Source organism: Rhincodon typus, chromosome 17 (genome assembly GCF_021869965.1).
Source record: "Rhincodon typus isolate 14 chromosome 17, sRhiTyp1.1, whole genome shotgun sequence".
Lineage (NCBI taxonomy): Eukaryota > Metazoa > Chordata > Chondrichthyes > Orectolobiformes > Rhincodontidae > Rhincodon > Rhincodon typus.
In genome coordinates, this window is record NC_063348.1 from 43,157,866 (window position 1) to 43,179,248 (window position 21,383).

The window sequence follows — 21,383 nt, forward strand, 5'->3', positions numbered from 1 at the left end:
GGGTGCGGAAGTGGGAAAGAGTTGACAGGCAAGAAGCAAATTGCATCCTCAGGACTTAAATACATTTAAAATGGTGAAAAAACACTCAGCCAATTTGGTTGTGGCAGCAGCAAACAATTCAAACTAAAACTAGTCCAAATTTACATGGAAGGTATAAAGAATTGCTTTATCTCATAGACAGTAGGATAATTTCTTAAGACGGGTCTAGGCCCGAAATGTCAGCTTTCCCGCTGCTCTGATGCTGCTTGGCCTGCTGTGTTCATTCAGCTCTACACCTTGCTTTATCTCATAATATTTTTGACAAATGTTTGATTTGGCTAATACCTGTCAAAATAAAAGCCATCTTACCGTTTGCATTGACTGGAATGGAGCAGCATTAACATTTATGCCACTGCTGTGGAGGGGTTTATTCGGAGGAGCCTTGAAAGCCTGTGACTGGGAGACAACAGGAAGTGCTGTTGATGCTGGTGGCTGTTCAGAAGTCAGTGACATTGCAGTCTATGGAGATACAGAAGTTTGAAGACAAAATGCAGGGAAAAATTAATAAAGCTACTAAATCAAAAACATGCAACTATCAAATGCTTCAAAAGAATATTCAACCCTAAAATTATATTCAGCTGACAATTAGATGCTGCCATAATAAACAAAAAGATATTGTCGGCAATTTGCTGTATTATTCCCAGAACAGTTGTAAAATAATTCTGAAGACGAGTATAATCGTGTGTTCAAAAGCCACACTGGTTTCTGATTTTGAGAGTTGAAAGGTGCAGAAGGTTACATGCACGGGTCAAAACGTGAAGATGCTCGGATAACAGAACTGAAACAAGACAAACATTACCAAATTAATTCCATAAAAAGTGGATGAATTCTTGTGAATGATGGATTATATGTAGTAGAGAACTAGTAGTTCTGAAACAAGTTTATGCATTTTGCAAGGGTAATTAAAATAGTACTTTTTTGGGAGTCATCATGCTCACTGCTCAAAGGAGATGGAGCTGCAAGTTCTAATTTCGCTACTTAATTATAATTTAAAATATTGGGTATTCTCGTAAAATTTATGAATACGAGGACATCTAGCTTTTCTACACAATTTTTGTATACTCATATTGCAGTTACCTGAATAGACTCCATAGATTCTTTCTGGGTTCGCTGCTCTGACACATGGGAAGGCTGGTACATAGGCTGAGATGGTGTGTATGGTTCATTTGTGGAAGATACCAGAGGTACCTTAAATGATGAAAGGAAATAAAAAGGGGGAAAACATAAGTGTCTATGGATTGCACTACAACAAAGAATGGGAAAATACAAAGGCTTGGCTATCTTTTTTCCAACTTGCGGAAACAAGTTTCCAACCCTGCACAGAAGATTGTCCTGCCAATTCAAAATCCTTGATTTATACCTTTAATCTTAATTATACTTAGCCTAGTAGTATTCAAAACAAGGCAGCATTTGTTTGATCTTTTAATGTTCAATTATTCCTCCTTAAACATGTTGTGTGAAGAACTAGAACCTTGAATTATTTTTGTTGGACCCAAATTCACATGCTTATGCGTGGAAATACAACACAATTAACGTAAAGATGTGTGTAGTACAACTACACATTATGAATCCCTGCAGTATATGCAGGTAGATTAAATCTTTCTAATGGTGCATTTGGTTTTGCTTCACTCAGTTAGAATCACCAAAATCAAAAATGTCCTTGCAATAGAGTTGGGTCAAATAAAATGCATTACATTATATGGAAAATTCACAAACATGGAGATTGGCCACTTTATTAAAGGCCGTGCGAGCGAAACAAAACAAAATGTTACAAAAAATGTACTTTACAGCCTTTTTCTGTGAAACATTCCTGAAGACAAGAAAGCTTGGTGTATGATACCGAACAGGTTTGAACGATTACAGCCAAGCGAGCAAAAAAATAACAGGTAAAGCAGTTTAAAAACAAAGGAGTACAGGGCAAAGTTGTCCTGGAAGAGGGGGTAATGTTGAAGGGGGTTGGAAGTAGATAGCAGGTAGTAGTCGGTAGCTTAGAGGCTCAAACCCTTCACATTGTTAGATTGATGAAGCTCAAGCAAATCAGAGGGATTTCACTGCCAGTGAATCAATGCGACTGGAACATCATATTGAGCTCCAAGAGTGTAACATGGTAGAACATGAGCAGCAGTAACTTGTGTTGCCAGCTTTATTAACATTGATATTAATTCTGCAAAAATAATGATTCTTATAAATCAAGTGTCTACATTAACTATACTGCCTGAAATCAAATACAAGCGAAGGACACTGCTTGGACAACTACTTGATAATATACGAAGAGAGTCCTGCTGACGCAGGTCTGGAACAGAGTCAAGAAATATACCTGTTGTGTTTCATTCGGAATAAATCTATCCCAAGTAAAGACTCGCTTTGATTTCTTCCTCCACCAAGTGGCTCTCAGGAATATGGCAATGCATGGTACATGACTCTAAGGAAACTCATGTATCTCAACCAAAATCTTTAAATCAGTGCCTTCTTCTTTCCATACTAGCACAATACTTCCAATTCCTGTACAGGTATTTTTACAACAAGTAAGCATAACCATCAAAGACAAGAATATGTTGGACAAACTCAGCAGGTCTGGCAGCACCTGTGGAAGGGAAACAGAGTTAATGGTTCCAGTCTGATACGACTTCCTCAGAACTCTGTATAACACAGTAAAATACTACTCTATTTGTTTGTTTCATTTCACAGGCAAACTGAATTTAAATCATTCAAAATTTATTTCGTAAAAACAGTCATGGTCTAAGAACCAGGGCCATTCAGGAGAGATTTTAGAAAGCACTTCTACGTGCAGAGTAGTACAGATTTGGAACTCTCTTCCACAAATGGCGGTTGATACTAACTCAATTGTTAAATTTAAATCTGAGGTAGTTACATTTTTATGAAGCAAGGGTATCAAGGGATATTGGTCCAAGGCAGGCACATGGATTTAGGACACAGATCAGCCATGATCTTATTGAATGGCAAAGCAGGTCAAGGGGCTGAATGGCCTACTCCCGTTCCTATGCTCCTATATTTTCCTACTGACAAAGAAAATTGCTAATTCTTGGCTTTGGGTGGAGTTCAATCAGAAAAGCCAAAACACAATGGCTTAGCTCAGCTTGTTAAGCATTACTTCATTTTAGAGCCGCAAAGCAGGCTATACCTGGCAATGGCAACATGCAATTAAACAGGATTGAAGTCGTAAAGGTGGCCTGACATGGCATCAATCATTGCATGTTGGAATTTCACGTCTGTCGAAAAAGAAGAGTCAATAAATACAAGGACTGTAAGTCAAATAAGATCAATTATGAGAGTACGAAGATTGAGCTGGCTAAAATGAACAGGAAAACTGGATTAAGGGATAGGTTGGTGCCAATACAAGAGCAGATATTGAAGAATATACTGTTGAAAAACAACTCCCAAGGACATAACCATACGTCGATAACTGAGGAGGTTAAATAGTCTTAAGATGAAAGAAGCGTTTAATTTCGCCAAGGTAAGTAACATGTCAGAAGACTGGACTAAATCTAAATGAGCAAGAATAGCTAGAAGAGGGAAATTAAGAGTTTGAGAGAAAGCTCACAAGCTACATAAAAACTAGACTCTAGGAGTTCCACAGAGATCTAACAAGACAGAAATAAAATCAATGTTGGTCCTGCAGACTGTGTGCCTGGGTAATTAATAACGGTAAGCAGCAAAATGGCAGATGAATTAAACAGATATGCTGCATGTCTTCACTGTAGAGTATACAGATAAGTCCCAGAAATAATTGTGAACCAGAATGTGAAAGGGAATACGGAACTTAAAATAATGACAATTATCAGGGTAAAGGAAAATCAACCAAGGTAAAATTCAACAAATCAGTGTCCATAATGGACTTAATCATAGGGTGTTATTAGCACTGGCTGTTGAGATAGTACATGCATTGGTGTTATTTTTCTAAACTGCTCTAGATTCTGGGTAGGGCCCATTGAATGACACTCCTCAATTCAAGGAAGAAGAGTGACACAAGTAGGAAACTACAGTAACTACAGTACAGGGTACCTACCATTGTTGAAAACGCTGGAGCAAATCATCAAATTTATAGCAAAGCACTTGGAAAATCTTCAAGGAATCAGGCAGTCACCACAATCACATGAAAGGAGATTGTGTTTTACTCGCTTATGAGAGCTCTTTGAGGAACTAACAAGCAACACAAACCACAAATGGATATCCAGCACTCAAATTTCCTCAAGGCACTTGACAAGATTCCACAAAGATTACTACATAAAACAGAAGCTCATGGCCTGGGGTTAACGTATTAGCATGGACAGAGGATTGGGGCTCACAGGAAGCACGAAGTAGGCATAAATGGGTTAGCTTCCGATTGCAAGATGTTACGAGTGGCAGGTCACAGCAAGAAGCACTGATGCTTCAGTTATTTACAGTCCACACCCTGATTTGGATTGGAGAGACCAAATACGTGGTTACTAAATGTGCTGGTGACACAAAGACAGGTGAGAAACTAAGCTGTGGAGGTGATGCAAGTGTTCACTGTAACATAACTAGTTCGGTTGAGTTTAGAAGAACAATAGATAATCTTGAGGCATATAAATTCCCAGACACTTGACAGGGCAGATGCTGAAAGCTAGATAAGATGTCAAGTGACAAGGATTTTAATGGTCATCGGGAGTAGGCAGGAATATAGAGGTGAAGTCACAATCAGTTCTACTATTATCTTTTGGAAAGGCAGAGCAGACTAGAAGTGCCAATGGCCTACTCTCACTCTAAATTCACATGTTCATACATTTTGCAGCACTTTGGAGCAAAAAGTGATAGATAGGAAACAGAGGACAACACAAGTAAATGAATACAGACAGTGCAAACTAAGCAAATGTAGCTCCTATTTTGTTTTACAGAATTAAGTACTTATGACTTACTTTACAGCTTCCTTTCATTTGAAAAATACAAGCGATAATATAATCTTTGAATACTATCACAAATATTTTGTGTTGTTGCAATATATTAAGTTCTTGCTAATGAATTATGTCTTGCCTCCACAATCACTTGCAGTACCTGCATGTTAACCATCAGTGACTCATGGAAAAGGACACCCAAGTCCCTTGAAAATTCAATTCTTCCAGTCGCTCATTTTTGAAGAATATCAAGCAAAAATGACCATCGTCTCAATAACTGGATAAGGCCCTGGGCTTTTCAAAATTTGTAAAGGTAAAGAGAACAGCTAGGCTGCGGTGTGGGGAAAACACGGACATGGCTGTCTGGAACTACTGGTCAGCCTGAAATCCCAATTTATACCTCCTCTCTAAAATGACAATCAACCAAACTTAACAGACTCTAGCCTAATTGGAGACAAAAAAAAAAATCTGCAGATGCTGGAATCCAAGGTAGACAAACAGGAGGCTGGAAGAATACAACAGGCCAGGCAGCATCTGGAGGAAAGGAGCAGTCAACGTTTCGGCTATTACGTTTCTTGTCCTGAAGAAGGGTAATAACCGAAACATTGACTGCTCCTTTCCTCCAGGTGTTGCCTGGCCTGCTGTGCTCTTCCAGCCTCTAACCCAGACATTTTTTACACCTCGGGCTACCCAGCACAGTCAGTAAGGGGCCTACAGAGATACCAGGCATTCAACATCAACTGAAATCCATTCACACATACTCTAACCATCAGAAGGCCAATTAACTTCAGAAAAGAACATTAAGAGCTTAAAGAAAACTACAGACTTCAGGGGAGATAATGGGTTCCACAGTCAGTGTAACTGGTAGCCCTGATCTCACCAGAGGAGAGAACCTTTTCTGACAACAAGCTTCTGCACAAACAGCTTCCCCACACAGGATTCCAACCCCAACAAAAAACTTCGGAACGAAGACCAACAGAGGAGCTTAATCGGGAAGCCAAACCAAGAGCATCATGAAAACAAAGGTCATCTGTGAGGGGAAGCCAACCAAGTGCTATCTGAACAAGAGCTTCCAGACACAGGCCTGTTCTGAACCGAAAGAACCAACAGCAAAGGCCTCAGCAACCGGGCGCACTTTAAAACTGCATTTTCCTCAGTGGTGAGCCAAAACTCCCGAGACCCTAAAGTTCCAACCTAGCTAGCAGCGAGAGGAAGGCAGGTGGTGACAGTGCATTGGGACCCAAGGGTTGGAAGTCTGATTAAAGTTTCTGGAATTAAAACTGCTGTCATTAGGTTCTACTGTGTTTAATCTAATTAATGGTGTATTTTAATAGTATTACTATCCTCCGTCTAGATTGATTGTGTCAATTTCCCTGTTCGTTGCATTTAACTATATTTCTTCAGTCATACTCACTTTATGTATTGTAAATACATGCAGAGATTCTTTTGCCCTGTCTGCTGCCTTCTTCATTTCACATTCCCTAACTAAGTCCAGTGTCTGGAACCAGGGGTCTGGGGGTGATTTCAACCACTTAAAAATCAGAAAATTACTGATTGTAAACCAGAACCCTATACTTTATTTTCTGTCTTTCCTACCAAAGTAGATAACTTCCTATTTTTCCACACTGTATTCTATTTACCAATTTTATTTTTGTTCATTGAGCAGACTTGAAATTCTCTTGAACAACCTATGCATTTTTCTGACAACTCATATTTTAACTCAGTGTTTTGTAATTTATTTAAATTCATTCATGAGTTGTGGGCATCACTGGCTGGGCCAGCATTTATCTACAAACTTGCAAATGTTTAATCTCAACATCAAACTTCTTGACAAAAATTGTGAATAATTGGTGCCCAAGCATTAATCCTTGCTATTAAAAACATAGAAACATTAGAAATAGGATCGAGAGTCGGCAGGCAGTCTGGCCCGTTGAGCCTGCTCCACCGTTCAATAACATCATGGCTCATCTTTTCACAGACTCATCACAGCTTGCCAATCACAAAATGACAAATTTATTTAAATTCCCTGTGTTCTGCTCATTAACCAGTTCTCAATTCCATGCCAATTTCCATCCCCCAATCCCACATCCTTCAATTTTGATTACTTAGCTTTTAAATGGGACTTGGATCAGAAGTTATGATTTTCTAAACATACTATACTGGCCCCCCTCATCTATTCTGTTCATGTGTCACTGATAAACTCAGTTCTTAAGTTTGTACATCAAAGTCCACTCTGCCCAATCCTATCACTTCTTGTGAAAGTGTACTCTTATCACATCCTTGATTATATGCTCTAGCATTTCCCTACGACTGCTGTTCGGTGAAATGTCTGTAATTCCTGTTTTTCTTTCCCTTCCTTTCGCAAAGGGAAAATTACATTCTTAAAACTTTCAATCTACTGGAACTATTTCAGAGTCCATAGATTGCTGAATGCAAGTCCTATCACTGCAGCTATCTGTTTCACCACTCTTAAATGTAGATCATCAGGCCCAGTGAATTTACCTACTTCAATTCACATTATTTTTTCTTGCATCCATTTTCATAATAGAAACTTATAAAAGCTTTTACAATCCACTTTATGTTTCTCATTAGTTGTCTCTCATATTCTATTTTCTCTTGCTTAATCTTTTTGTGGGTCCTGCTTTGCAAATTTCTAAGATGCTCCAAATCCTCAGGCTCACCATTTGTTTTGGCTATTTATGTGCATCTTCCTCAGAACTAAAACAAATGTTAATTTCTTACCTCGCCACTGTTGAAACACTTATCCCGAACGTTTCAATGTGCATTTTTGTTGTAAATTATGGGTTGTTTATGAAATTTAGCCATTGGATGACATACTGTCATACCTTTTACAAAAAAGTGTCTTAAACCACATTAACCAATTTACAACTCATACCCTCAATAACTTCCTTTCTTCAGATTTAAGACTCTAGTTGCTGATTGAAGGATTTTCAAGCATTAATTCCTAATTTTATCAGATTACTGTCACTTTTCTGCAGGCTTATTTACAAGATTATTTATTAGCTCTTCATCTTTAGCACTGCATCTAAACTAGCAAGTTCCCTAATTGGTTTCTCAAAGTACTGCTCAAGAAAAACATCTTGAATATAATTTCAATATTCCATCTTCCACAGCATTAGTACTAATGTGGTTCATCCAGTTTACATGGCTTTTCAAATGCCCGATGTTTACTATAGTACTTGTTACATACACCTCTAATTTCTTGATCTGTTACTGTCATGTGTACCAAGGTACAGCGAAAATTGTTGTCTTACGTACTTTGCAGGCAGACTGTACTGTACAAGTGCACCAGGATAACAGAACAAAGTGCAGGATACAATGCTACAGCTGCCGAGAAGGAGCAGAGAGAAATCAACATTAACATCTCGAAAGAGGTCCATTCAAAAGTCTGATTTATACTGTGATTTACACGAACACTCCTGTTTGGTCGCCTATAAAATAAACTCTAGCAGTTTTATTTTCCATGCTGTTTCTTGGTTCCAGCCAAACCAATTTAATGTCTTGAAGTTTAGAACCAAGTTTACCTCTCACTACTGTCACATTGTTGTATTTAATTATGAGTTACCACACTACCTTTTCCCAGTTTGCTGCCTTGCCTGGATGTTGCATACTTTTGGATAGTCAGATCCCAACTTTGATTTCCTTGAGGTTGCATCCCTTGAATGGCTATCAGGTCATACGTGTGTATTTCTATTTAAACTGACAATTTTTTGTTGTGAATGCTAGGGGAATTAGAACACAGAGCCTTCAATTCAGTTTTTTTTTGTAAACTCTGGCCTTACCTACTGTCATATGCGAGTTTGCTATCACTACTTCTTCCTACTAAAACTTGATAAGCATTACCTTTATTGTAGCCTGGATGTGTTGTCTCATTTCCCTATAATTTACTCAATCTTCCTCTCTATATGCCCTCCATCCTTCTATTTATTTTAAAGTCCTCTCTCCCTCCTTAGATTTTGATTCACATGGACAGTGCCACAGCACAGTTCAAGTCAAATCAGTCCCAAGGGTATAGTCCCCATTTTCTCAAGTACTGCTACTAACATCCCACAAACCGGAACCAACTTTCCCTATCAGCTTTTGGGCCATGTTTTCATCTCTCTTTTACCCTATCCCAATTTGCACAATGGATCAGGTAATAAGTGAATGAAAAAGTCTCCAAGTTCCTGCTTGTTAATTTATTGCCTAGCTCCTCATACCCCACCTTATGAAAAATCTTTTTCCTAGTCTTACCTATTTTCTTGGTACGTGCATGGACCATAACAACAATGATCTTCTGCTTCCTTGTGCAAGTTGCCTTCCAGACTTGAACAGATATCCTGAACTTGGATACAAAGAAGGCAACATAATCTTCTGAATTCTTGCTACTGGCTGCAGACAACAGTAACTATGCCCTACCAACACTAACCCATGCGACTACAACATTGCTTTTTAACTAGCTCCACCTTCAGGGCTTCTGAACCATAGTTAGTGTGCTCATCAACACTACAGCCTTCAGTCTACTCCACACAAGTTGCAAGAACATCAAACTTGTTGCTCAACTACAAAGGCTTAGGCTCCTCCACTTTTACTTTCTCAATCCCCTTAACTTTAGATGTTATCTTTGTTTATTTTTAAGCTTCTTTTCTTGTTCACGAAGTATGTTAATATTTTCTGAAGTGTTAGAATTCAAGAGTCAGCCTATTAGAAAGGTTAAATTACCGGTGTAGCTTCAGACTGAACAGGAACAGCATTCGGTTGACCATGTCTGGATTCACTGTGCACTAGAGAGGAAAACATGGAGAAATACAATAAAAATATTACAAGACCATCAGAAAAAGATTAGCATGAGAACCATAGTCTCTTAATTTAATCAATTAAAGCAGAAGGCAAATCGTATTATTGAATGAGTGAACTTGTTGCCATGATAACTACGTTTTCTCAACATACTTGGGATGACAAAACAGTGGAAATTTCTATTCGAATTCCTTGTAAAACTCTCCAAGTGCGTCACAGGGGCATTATATAACAAAATTGAGACTGGGCCACAGGAAGAGATATTAGACATTATGGCCAACGATTTTGTCAAGAAGTGGGGTTTTAAGAAGGGTTTTTAAAAGGAAAAAGGTTCAGGTGACTATTCTGTAAATTGACCAGTTCAAAGCACACCATCAATGGGGACATTCAAGATATCAGAATAGAAAAGGTACAGACATCTGACAGCATTTTCAATTTGTAGTGATTAGAGAGTTCTGGAGGGGGTGCGACTATGAGGAATTTGCAGTCAAGAATGAGAATTTCAAGCTGACATAAGGTTATACATCATAAGCTAGTCAGAAGTACGTTTAAAAGTCAAAAGGCTGAGGTAACAAAGGAATGAATAAAGGTTTAAGCAAAAGGTGAAAGGAAGCAGGACTCAGATATGCTACGCTAAAGATAGAAATAGGCATTTTTAGGGATGATATGAATATGTAGTCAGTAGCTCAACATGGACCAAGTAGGTCAAAGATCACAAACAATCTGCTGTTGCCAAGGAGAATCTCGAGGGTCATCAGGGAGAGTGATGGATTGAGAACCAACATTGATACTTAATTGGAGAAGCTTTCTGCTCATGTACAAGTAGTCTGACAATTTTGTGACAACGAAAGAGTTAAAAGCTGTGATGACAAGTGAGTTTGAATTGGTTAGTGTATCTGAGAAAACTGACTATATTTTGGAATATTTTACACAGGTCAAAGCACACAAAATACAAGACCAACCAACTGACAGAAAAGTTTATATAAATGCAATTACACATCTAATTGACAGTTTTGCAAAAGGTTCTCAAGTGAAGTTCTCTTTAAAAAGGAAAAAAGCAATTTCTGGTTTACTGTTCAAACACATACCCTGTACAATCAATTACCTTGTGTACACATCATCTGGGGCATCTCCATGGATTGTGCTGTATTCATTGGCTGTGCTGAAACAATAGCAGGGTCAATTGTTTGACTCTCAAACTCAATCATGGATTCCTATTGGAAAAAAACAAGCATGTGAAATACAAAGTACAGCTCCAAACCATGCAATTCAACTGGCATATTCAGCAAAGCTTAAAGAAACAACTCAACATAAAACAGGATGTCTTTCCCACACAATATAACACAGACCTTGGGATCTGCTCAATTCCAGCAGAATTGGATAAATACACAAAAGAAACTAAACTTTGCAATATGGGGGAAAAAATATGTGGGGTCAAGTGCATCTCTTTTGTACAGAGCCAGCAGAGATGACAAGGACCCAAATGGTCTCCCTGTACGCTGTTCTATCCTTGCTATGATTCCTAGCAATTTTTAGATCTGCCTGACATCTTCTGACCTCATATCCAAGTTTCGAACTCAACTAGATACACTTGATTTACCAGATGAAACAGACCACTTGGGGTAACTACAAACTAATTTTCCTTCCATATCTAGATAGAGTAGAATGGGCCAACATACTTTCCAGCTCAAAAATATTAGACCCCATTGAAACAATTCGTATTGCTACAAAAAGTTCTTTTTTCGGTTACAATATTAAGAAGTTCACAGTTTTTGCTGCAAATTGTAAAACAAAACAAATATTCAACATGGCCTTGAAACAAATCAACATTTTTCTTGCCCTGAAGGCAGTACCCAATGCTGAAGTATACTTTTGTGGTTTATACAAGTTAATAATGCTCAAAATATGAGTGGAAACTTCAATCATGTGACTTCCTTCCAAAGTCTCTGAACAGTCTTATCTTCATGTACGTGTCTTTATACTGAAAATCAGATTGTAACTTTGAAACTATAACAGCTGAATCTAATCTTGCCTCAATGACTACTTTTAAGCATCAACCAGACTGATTTTCTCCTTCTTCATTTTAAGAGCAATTCTTAAAATGTGGTAACCTACCTGCTATTCTATCCAATTTCAGTTGAACCTTGGCTAAGGATTAAACCTGCAACCTTCCTATTCTGTACACCTCAGCCTCCCACTAAACTACTAGAGCAACAGTCAGGTAATGCAACTCATGTTGTGCACAGACATTCAAAGTGCATCTGACATACAATAGACTGCCAAGTGAAATTCATACAAACAAGATTAAAAAGGTACAGGTAAAAGGTACATTAAATTTACAAACTGAAACAAAGTTAAAAGCATTAGTGAACTTTTTATTTTAAAGATCAGACAATAATTATTTTTCCATTTGATGGGACTGTTCGAACTTCAGGAATTTTTGCAAGTAAGCACCTAGCATCAAACTCTTCAGGACCTGAGGATAAGTCACTTCTCAAATGTAATAATCCTCTTGGTACTCATTCCTCGATTAATTTAACTGTCTTACTTTCCTTCTTCTCCTGCACAATTACATATAGGATCCTTTTTCAACTTTTAGTCAAAACAGATAAAATATCCATTTAGTACATCTGCTCTCCCCCCATTTTTGACTATTGATTCACCTGCTTCTCTCTCTCAAGGACCAAAACACATTTAGTCTTTATCTTTTTTAATTTCTGCAGAGACTATGATAATCTGCTTTCCTGTTCCCACCTAGCTTTCTCTAGTACTCCGGTTTCTCCGTTCATTCAACTTTTTGTCATTCCTTGCTCTTCTTCAGATTCTGTCCCACTCATTTTTGAACAATGACGCGCCTTTTCTTGCTGTCTGATAAACTATGTAGATTGTTTAATTATCCAAGGATGATGCATCCTTCCCTTTTGAGTTGTTCTTTCTCAATTAAATGTACCACTTGTGTATATTCTGAAACAGCTCCTCAAAGTTCTGCCACTGCATATCCATTCACATATCCCATACCTTAATATGCCAGCTCACTTTAAACCTCTGTTTTATGCATCTAACTAAGTTAGTCCTTACAAAACCATGTCACAACATTAGGTGCCATCGTGCAACATCTGCTAAGTAATCCTAAGCCTGCAAAGAATTACACTGACCAATTTAGCATCGTCTGTTCTGTGCAGACGGTCAGAACACATACAACCTGTACCTGTTTCAACTCAACCAAATAGATGATAGTCATTCTCTTGTTCAATTCTCAATGCATGAATCAGTGAGAAGCTTGGTTAAAATTTAAACAAAGCTATCATTCGTCATCAACTGATGTCTTCTCCAGAACAACACCTCTATCAGAATCTGCCTGCAATCCAAGTCGTACTCTTCTTTCATCCAGTACAACTTTTGGTTTCGCTTCACTTCGGTATTTCTTGCAAATTGTTCTGACGAGTGCAAAGTGAACAGCTTCGACAAAATGTATTTATTTTTACCAATGTTCAAGTTTGATATGACTATATACAAGGTTAAAACACCAGTTTGAGAACCATTCTCCTCTCCATCAAATGTATAACGATACTCAATCAAATAATGACCACTGTTACGGAGGAGCATCTCCAATGTGGTCATGAAATAATCTTATCTCATTGCATATGAGCAGATCTAGTATTTGCCTCTCTGGTTGGCTCTAGAAAACTCAAAAAAAAAACCACCATGCCATCCCAATTCAAACAAACAAAATCTATATGTTGATTAAAAATCACCCTTGATTTTCGCTGCACACTTGCCAAGTTCTAACCATTTCTTCCTGAATACTCCCAGGCTACATTACAGTTGCTGTTCGGAAACCACAACATTGATCTTACCAACCCAGTGTTAACTTTCTTACATCTCAGACTGTAATCCAGAAATTACAATCTTTATTGCTTTCCAACTAATTGCTCACACACACCCAGCAAATCTATCTTTCTCTTAGCGTTACCCAAGTCATTGGGAACCTACGTACAGCAGAGATCACAAATGGATCCATTGCCCCTCACTCCAAATTTGTTTTATAGCTTTGAGAAGTCCTAAGACATTACCTCTGGGAGACATTACCTCTCTTTGCTGTAGAGTTAAAAAAAAGTCCGAATCCACCACCACCCCCCAAGTGTACTGGCCTGAACCACTGCAACAGGCCTTTTCATTCACACTATTTTAATGACACCTAGCAGCACAATACTGTGTTCAGTTTACTCATCTGCCCTGGACTCCTTGATGTCACCAACCAGGCTACAAGTTCCTCATAACCATGCTACATGCTGTATCCACAAATCCGACCCACACATAGTTGCACCCCCTTCCTTCAAGGAGCAAATATCAAATATTTAACCCAAGATTGTGACAGAGTATGCATCAAGGAACTAAATTTCCAGCTAACTTTTTCTTCATGGTACACCATGGCATCCAAAGCTTGGACTCCAGCTCACGAACTATGAATCCAAGTTCTTCATAATGCATAAACCTTAATAATGCTTGCTGTGTATCACACTGCTATCTGCTGACGTTTACATCCTAAGAAACACAGAAAACTTTCAACATTGCTTTTAAGCACTTTGTTGATATAAATCACAATAGAATGTTGTTTACCTGTATGAAGTTGAAAGTTCCCTGCATTTGTGCCATAAGGTCTTGTACCCTCTGCCTTCTCACCAAAGGGTCTGAGGGAGGAACAGTGTTCAGTGCATGGTTTTCAGTTACTGTAGGTGGCTGTACCTGTTGCTGTTGTGGCTGCTGTTGCAGTGAATTTACAACCTACATAACAGAAGGTGAATAACAAAGAATTTATGCCATTCTACTTTCAGCTGTAGCAACTAATCCCAGAACGAAACCCACAAGAACAAAAGGTAATTTTACAATGTCCTAGAAAAAAACCTGACTTATTATTCAAAGTCAAAATGAGAATCTATATTTTTCAACATATTTCTTTGGTGATCATTTGCAAGATGTAGCCACTTTAATATTTTAGCACAAGTTTCCCATACTTCAAACCCTAGATGCAGCATATTTGAATTATGCATGAGTATCCAGCTACCTTTACAGCAAAGATTTCCTAGATGTCAAATTGGCAGTCATCCCAAACGGCCTCAAGCAAAGTCTTGGTACAGCAGTTACTGAAAAGATGCATAGATCTACAAATTTAAACACAGTTTGTGCCATCAGCTGGTCTCAGCAGCTATTGTACAATTTGCAATGTAAATATACCTGTGATACAGAAGGCCTAAAAATCCACAGATGCTATTTCAGACTGCTATTCAGTCATAACAAAGATGAAACACAAGAAAGAATGTTCCACAGATGATAATGCATTCAACTGAAAAACAACCAGCCACTCACCATCCACTTTCACGTTTTTATAAAGTCATACAGCACAGAAACCAACCCTTCAGTCCAACGCATCCTTGCCGAACAGGTATCCTGAACTGAACTTGTCGCATTTGCCTATGTTTGGCCCATATCCCTCTAAACCTTTTCTATTCATGTACTTATCCAAATACTTTTCAAATGTTCTAATTGTACCCTCTACCACTTCCTCTATCAGCTCATTTCACACACTGAACACCCCTCTGAGAAGAAGTTGGTCCTCAGGGTCCTTTTAAATCTGCACCTCCCTCCCTCCCAACCCCTAAACCAACCAACTCACATTAAACCTATACCCTCTAGGTTTGGGCTCTCCTACCCTGGGGAACAGACTTTGTCTATATAGCTTATCAAGGCCCCTTATGATTTTATAAACCTCTATCAATGTCATCCCTCAGCAACCTAAAGGCTCAAAGTCCTTCTGGAACTGTAGCCCCACTGGCCCAGCCAAAGTAGAAGCAGTCTCAAAGAAAACACTGGTAAGTTAAAACTTTTGTCTTGTTCTCATCACAACAGATGCAAGAACAGCAAATTGATAACCAATATAATAAAAGATAGAAAGAAAACATTTGCAACATCATGCTGTCTGCATACAGAAAGAACATGCCCAAGAATTGCATCTAAAAGCTTGGGGTATAGTTAATCCTGGCGTATTCCTGATGACAACATCTCCATGAACTGACTTAACCCACTTGGCAAACAATCAACCACCTCTTTGTATATAAAGTAAAATACTGTGGATGCTGGATATCTAAAACAAACACAATGTTCCAGAAACTCAGCAGGCCTGACAGCATTTGTGGAGAGAATCATTCAGACATGAAACATTAACACTGCCAAAGCAGAGTTTCACCAGCGTTATCCGTGTTGCTACCACCTATTTCTGTCCTACACAGTATCAATCCTTCTTCCATTTAACATTTTATATTCTTGCCTTTGTCCTGATGGAGTGTAAAACGAAAATCTTCAACAGCATGCAATTTTTTTTTAAAAGAAAAAAAGCAAATACTAACTTAAGGCCTTTTTAAAACTCCATAAACACACCTGAACAAAAAGTTATTATGAAATCTGCAGTCAAACTAAGAATCTAATATAAACCTGCACTACATCCACGTTATACAATAAAAGAAAACTTGCATATTGCTGCAGTCAGATTCAGCCTTGTAAAAGAAATTGAATGGACTAGAATCCAACAATTTCTCATCTTTTTCTCCAAAGCAGCCTATCATTTAATTGCAAAATTAGTTACCTCAACAGTTTCCGTGTTCCATTCATCAGCTTGCTCTTTCTGACTACTGCTGAACTGCGTTTCTGCAATAAACTGCCTGTTCACGAACTGGAAAACAAATTGAATTGTTTAAAAAAGATAGCATCAACCAAACTATTAGGGACAATACTTACCAGCACCACATTATTTAGCATAAACAGAAAAATTTTACACCCAAGGAAAACAAAACACAAGTTCATTGTACCATAAATTTGCTTATAGCATGGGGTCTTAAGGCTACCAAAAGGAGAAAATCTTACTTCTAAATTTTCTTTTGTTAAAGGAGGAAACAGGAGTTTCCTTCTCCGAACATGGAGAACTCTATGCAGCAACTCTCAAAAGTTCATGTTAAAGCTCCACATTCAATTCAACTTTGTTTCAATGAATCAGCACTTTTTTAACACTTTAACAGTTCTCTTGGTAATGAAATAACATTCTTTTTTAAACACATCCATTGTCATTTGTTTCAGTGGGGAACTACATGTCACAAATGTGATCTAAACTAAAACTAGCACCAAATCAGAAGAAAAATCAGAACTAGAAATTTTGTATGTGGAGGCACTCCTGTCTTTACACAGCTGTATTAACGTACTAATTTTTTGTGGCTCGCACACCCAGACACCTAGACATTCTGTACCAAAGTCTGCAGTTGCTCTTCACTTAGACAGTAATTATCACTCACCTCTCTTGCTTCAACATCAGTTTGCTCCACATATTCTTCAACTGTTTCAGGTTCTGCAAAAGAATCATTAAAATAATGCATATTTTAAAGTTTAGAAAAAGTCACACTGAAAAAGAACAAAATCACTGAACTGCACACAATGAATCAATGCAACCTAAAACTGCATGTTACAAAAGCAGAGTTTATACTATTGTCTTGTCTTTGGACTCTCATAAAAGGTGAAACAGTGGAATGAACCGGGTACGTAACCTGCAAAGAATTCTGTCAACGAAAGCTGGGAGACTTGTGGCAATCAGGATTCCTAAGTTCTGAGGCTCACTGTAACATGCATGGTGCTCACAACTCTCAATACTGGCACTTGCTTCCATATTGACTATGGGTAGATTGTTAGTCTCCAAGATTCACATGGAGGCATGAATGATGTCATGTCTCATAATCAGTTGTAGTTTAAACTGTAGATTTAATTCCAAGATTGATTGCAATTAGTCTTCTAGATAGTAGTTAAGTATCATTTCTACCTGGATGTAAGGTCCATCTGATTCTGATTAACAAGGAGAGGGGCTTTTGAGAGGGGAAGAGACTCACAGCATACAGAATTACCTAAAATATCACTGATACCCATCGAAGTCAGCAACAATGTGACAGACTGCGAGTCCTGCACTCAGAGCAGAAACAACTTCGAATGCTATGGTTCACCATCCAGCTCATACTCAGAATGAAGAGACGAAGTTCATGAGAATTTCAAGCAGGCTCAGAGATTATCCCTAGCTTCAGCTAAAGAGGAAGAACCTCGTGTGTAACGTTCATAGTCAAAGTCAGGCTGGCATTGAGAAAATTATCCAGCTAGGAATGAGAAACTGATGCAAGTTACATCAAGTCAGGAATAGTTTTAGAATGGTTCTGGAAAAATTAAGCATTCACTTAAAGGGCAAAGGTTTGTATAACTGTGATATGGGAACTTTAGACATTTAAAGGGAAATTTTTTTGTAGTTGATTGTAAGTTGGCAAGAAATACTGCACAGTCAATGTCACTTTTCGGCTTGTTTGATATGGTAAAAGTCAAGGTTACAAAGAGCAGAAAACAAAACCTCGGTGTACGGGCTAACATATTAGCACAGATAGAAGATTGTCTGACTGGTAGAAAGCAGACAGTATGCACAAAAGGGTCATCAGATTGGCAGATGTGAGGAATGGAGTCCTGCAGGGGTCTATGCAGGGGCTTCAACTTTTCCAGTTTATATCAATCACTTTAATGAGGGGAATAAATGCATGGGAGCTAAATTGTGTAGATAACAAAAGTTGGAGAGTATGCTGTGAATAAAACTGAAGAGTTTGTACACAGATTAAGTCGGTAGGCCAAAATCTGGGAGATGAACGATAATGTGGGAAGTTAAGTTCCTCACTTCAACAAGAATAATAAAAAGTTGATTGCTATTTCAAATGGGACATAACTGAAATTCTGAGGTGTAGAGGCAGGATCCTAATGCTTGAGTCACAAAAGGTTAGCATGCAGGTACAAAACTCAATCAAGACAGTTGACAAGATGCTATCCTTTATCACATGAAGAACTGAACATAAAACAATACAACTAAACCAGAAGAACTGCAGATGCCAGAAACCTAAAACAAAACCATAAGTAACTGAACAGCTCAGCAGATCTGGCAGCACCTGTGGAGAAAAGTCAGAGGTAATGTTTCAGGTCCAATGACCATTCTTCAGAACTGACGGCGGCTAGGAGATGGATGGTCTTTATACAGGAGATGAGAGCGCGAAAGAGCGAGTGTGCGTGCGTGCTTGTCTCTGCGTTGGTGGTGGTGGTTAGGGGAGGTGCACAATAGGTGGAGATGGAGTCCAAAAGAGAGAGAAAAACATTGACAGACAAAGGAGGTTAAAGCCAAGTCCGGGGGAAATGAACAACTGCTAATTGGCTGACAAAGCGTACTGTGTGGTAGCAGTCCATGTGATGACAGGGAATGGTATGTTGGGGTGGGGGAAAGCATGGAGAAAGAACAAAATTGTTGAATTCAATATTAAGTCCAGAAGGCTGCAGGGGTTTTCGAGAGGAAGATGAGGTGCTGTTCTTCCAGCTTGCACTGAGCTTCACTGAAGCACTGCAGCAAGCCTGAGGCAGAGATGTTGGCTGGAGAACATGGTGGTGTGAAGTGACAAGCAACTGAAAGCTCAGGGTCTTTTTTGTGGACAGACATAGGTGTTCTGCAAAGCAGTCACCCAGCTGTGCTTGATTTCCCCAATGTAGAGGAGACCACATTGTGAAAATACTAGATTGAGTGAAGTGCAGATATTAAGCATAGTTCATCTGGAAGTGGTGTTTCAGGCCTGGGATAGTGAGGTCAGACAAAGTAAATAGGCAGGTGTTACACCTTCTGCAATTGCACAGGAAGGTGACATACTTCAGTTATATAGGGCACTGGTGAGACCTCATTGTGAAACCTGTGAGCAGTCTTATGTCTTATTTAAGGCAGGGTAAACATGCTAGAGGTGTTTCACAGCAAATTCACCAGATTAAAGCCTGAAATGAGCAGGTTGCCATCTGAGGATAGGTTGGACAAATTGGGTTCATTTCCACTGGATTTTACAAGAGAAGGATAACCTGACTTTAGTGTAAAAGATTCCAAATGGTCCTGACTCTACAGACGTAGAAAAGAAGTGTCCCCTTATGCATCAGACCAGCGGGATATTGTTTTAAAACTGGAGACTGTCCTTTTCAGGTAGCGATGAAGAAAATCATTTCTCTCAGAGAACTGCATGAATTTGGAAATCTCTGTTGCAGAAGGTGATGGAGGCAAGGTCATTCAAGATCCTGTAGACAGAAGAGGATTGATTCCCATGCCCAACAAGAAACTAAGTTTATTGGAGGGTGGATAGGAACGTGCTATTTGAAATGCAAACAGATTAACAATGATCTTATGGAACAATGGAAGTCAAAAGAGGGTCTGAATGGACTACTTCTGCTCTAATTTTGTATGTTCACATGCTCTCAGAGATTAAAATGTTGTCATTTGATCCTTTCCATCAATTAGTGCAGGTGCAGCATTTTTATGACCTGTTGGCTGTGATGATTTAAATAGGGTGGGGAGGGAGAAAAGGAGGTGTGACCTCCTCCAGGATTTGAATCCATAGGCTTAAATAAGTACATATATTAAAATAACTGTACAAGACTAAATTATTAGAAACGATAGATTAAATAAGTTTTTGAAGGAAGAAAATCAATCAGCCGTGGCACTAGGTTAGTGAGCAACTTTGGAAAATATTTTGTACTCAGCTTGATGAACAGATACTGCAACACAAAGTTCAATGTAACATTCAAACTCGCACATTAAAACTTAAGTACCCTACTTAACAAGAAATGATCATACTTGTTTTATACCTGGTTCTGGAGGCTGCTCTTCAACTGGTACAGGGGATGGTTCTTCTTCTTCACAAACACCATTCTGATGATTATGAATGCTGTCAAAGTAGCCACTCTGTAGGAGTCTATTGACAATTGCCTTCAAGCTCTTGTCTGAAAAATACAGAAATTGCCTCAGTTTTTCACCGTTCCGCAACAAACCCCATCTTGACACAATTTATCCAACACATCTTTAGGTAACAGACTTCATCCTACCACAACTAGTTGTTAGTCTGTGTTATTATGTGCTGTGAAAACTAATAAAAAACTATCAGGTCAAATAATAACCTGCTGTGGCCTTTTACATTCAAGTTACAGTCTCAGTTTCAAAGAAAAAAGCCTGATCTACACCTTTCTCCATGAGAGAAAAGGTTCCAACAATTCTAAATTAAAGCTCAATTCTGGAAATGTTAGCCAAACACTCCATTGGAAAAATGTATTGGAGACAGCAAGATACACACATCGAAGTGTTACTTTAAAGTTTAACTAAGCTCATTACAGGGTCAGAGCTCCAGCAATTGGTATCAACCCATTATGCGGAACAATTTATTCCAGACAGTAACGCATTCTCATGGGCTAGAATTACAGAAATGAAATCAACTGAAAGAAGTGTGACTTGAATGCAATGAGCACTGTGCAAGAAAAACTTAGAAAGATATACAATATCCAAGTTAAAATCGAAGTACTGCAGGTGCAGGAGAACTGAAATAAAAATGCAAAGTGCTGAAGAAATTCAGTTGAATCCGGCAGCATCAATGGACAAAGAAAAAAGTTAACATCAACGAGTCAACATTACTCTTTGAAACCAAGGTTAAGTTTCACATTGTTGGTTAGATAAAACACTTTGATTTGTATTCTGGAAGTTTGTAGTAATTGTAATGAGGTCAGCCAGGTTGACCTCCGAAACAAGCTCCCTGCTAATCT

At 38.5% G+C, this 21,383-nt stretch overlaps 1 protein-coding gene across 1 annotated transcript in view; it reads right to left on the reverse strand.

The window, feature by feature from the left end:
* caprin1b (cell cycle associated protein 1b) overlaps positions 1-21,383 on the reverse strand; it is a 102,871-nt gene that overhangs the window by 43,803 nt on the left and 37,685 nt on the right. The window contains exons 6-13 of the mRNA XM_048606923.1: positions 20,439-20,573; positions 17,051-17,103; positions 16,351-16,437; positions 14,331-14,495; positions 10,816-10,924; positions 9,636-9,697; positions 1,117-1,227; positions 349-498 (exon numbers count right to left, since the gene is read on the reverse strand). Coding sequence (XP_048462880.1) covers positions 349-498; positions 1,117-1,227; positions 9,636-9,697; positions 10,816-10,924; positions 14,331-14,495; positions 16,351-16,437; positions 17,051-17,103; positions 20,439-20,573 — 872 coding nt within the window. The remainder of the gene's footprint in view (positions 1-348; positions 499-1,116; positions 1,228-9,635; positions 9,698-10,815; positions 10,925-14,330; positions 14,496-16,350; positions 16,438-17,050; positions 17,104-20,438; positions 20,574-21,383) is intronic.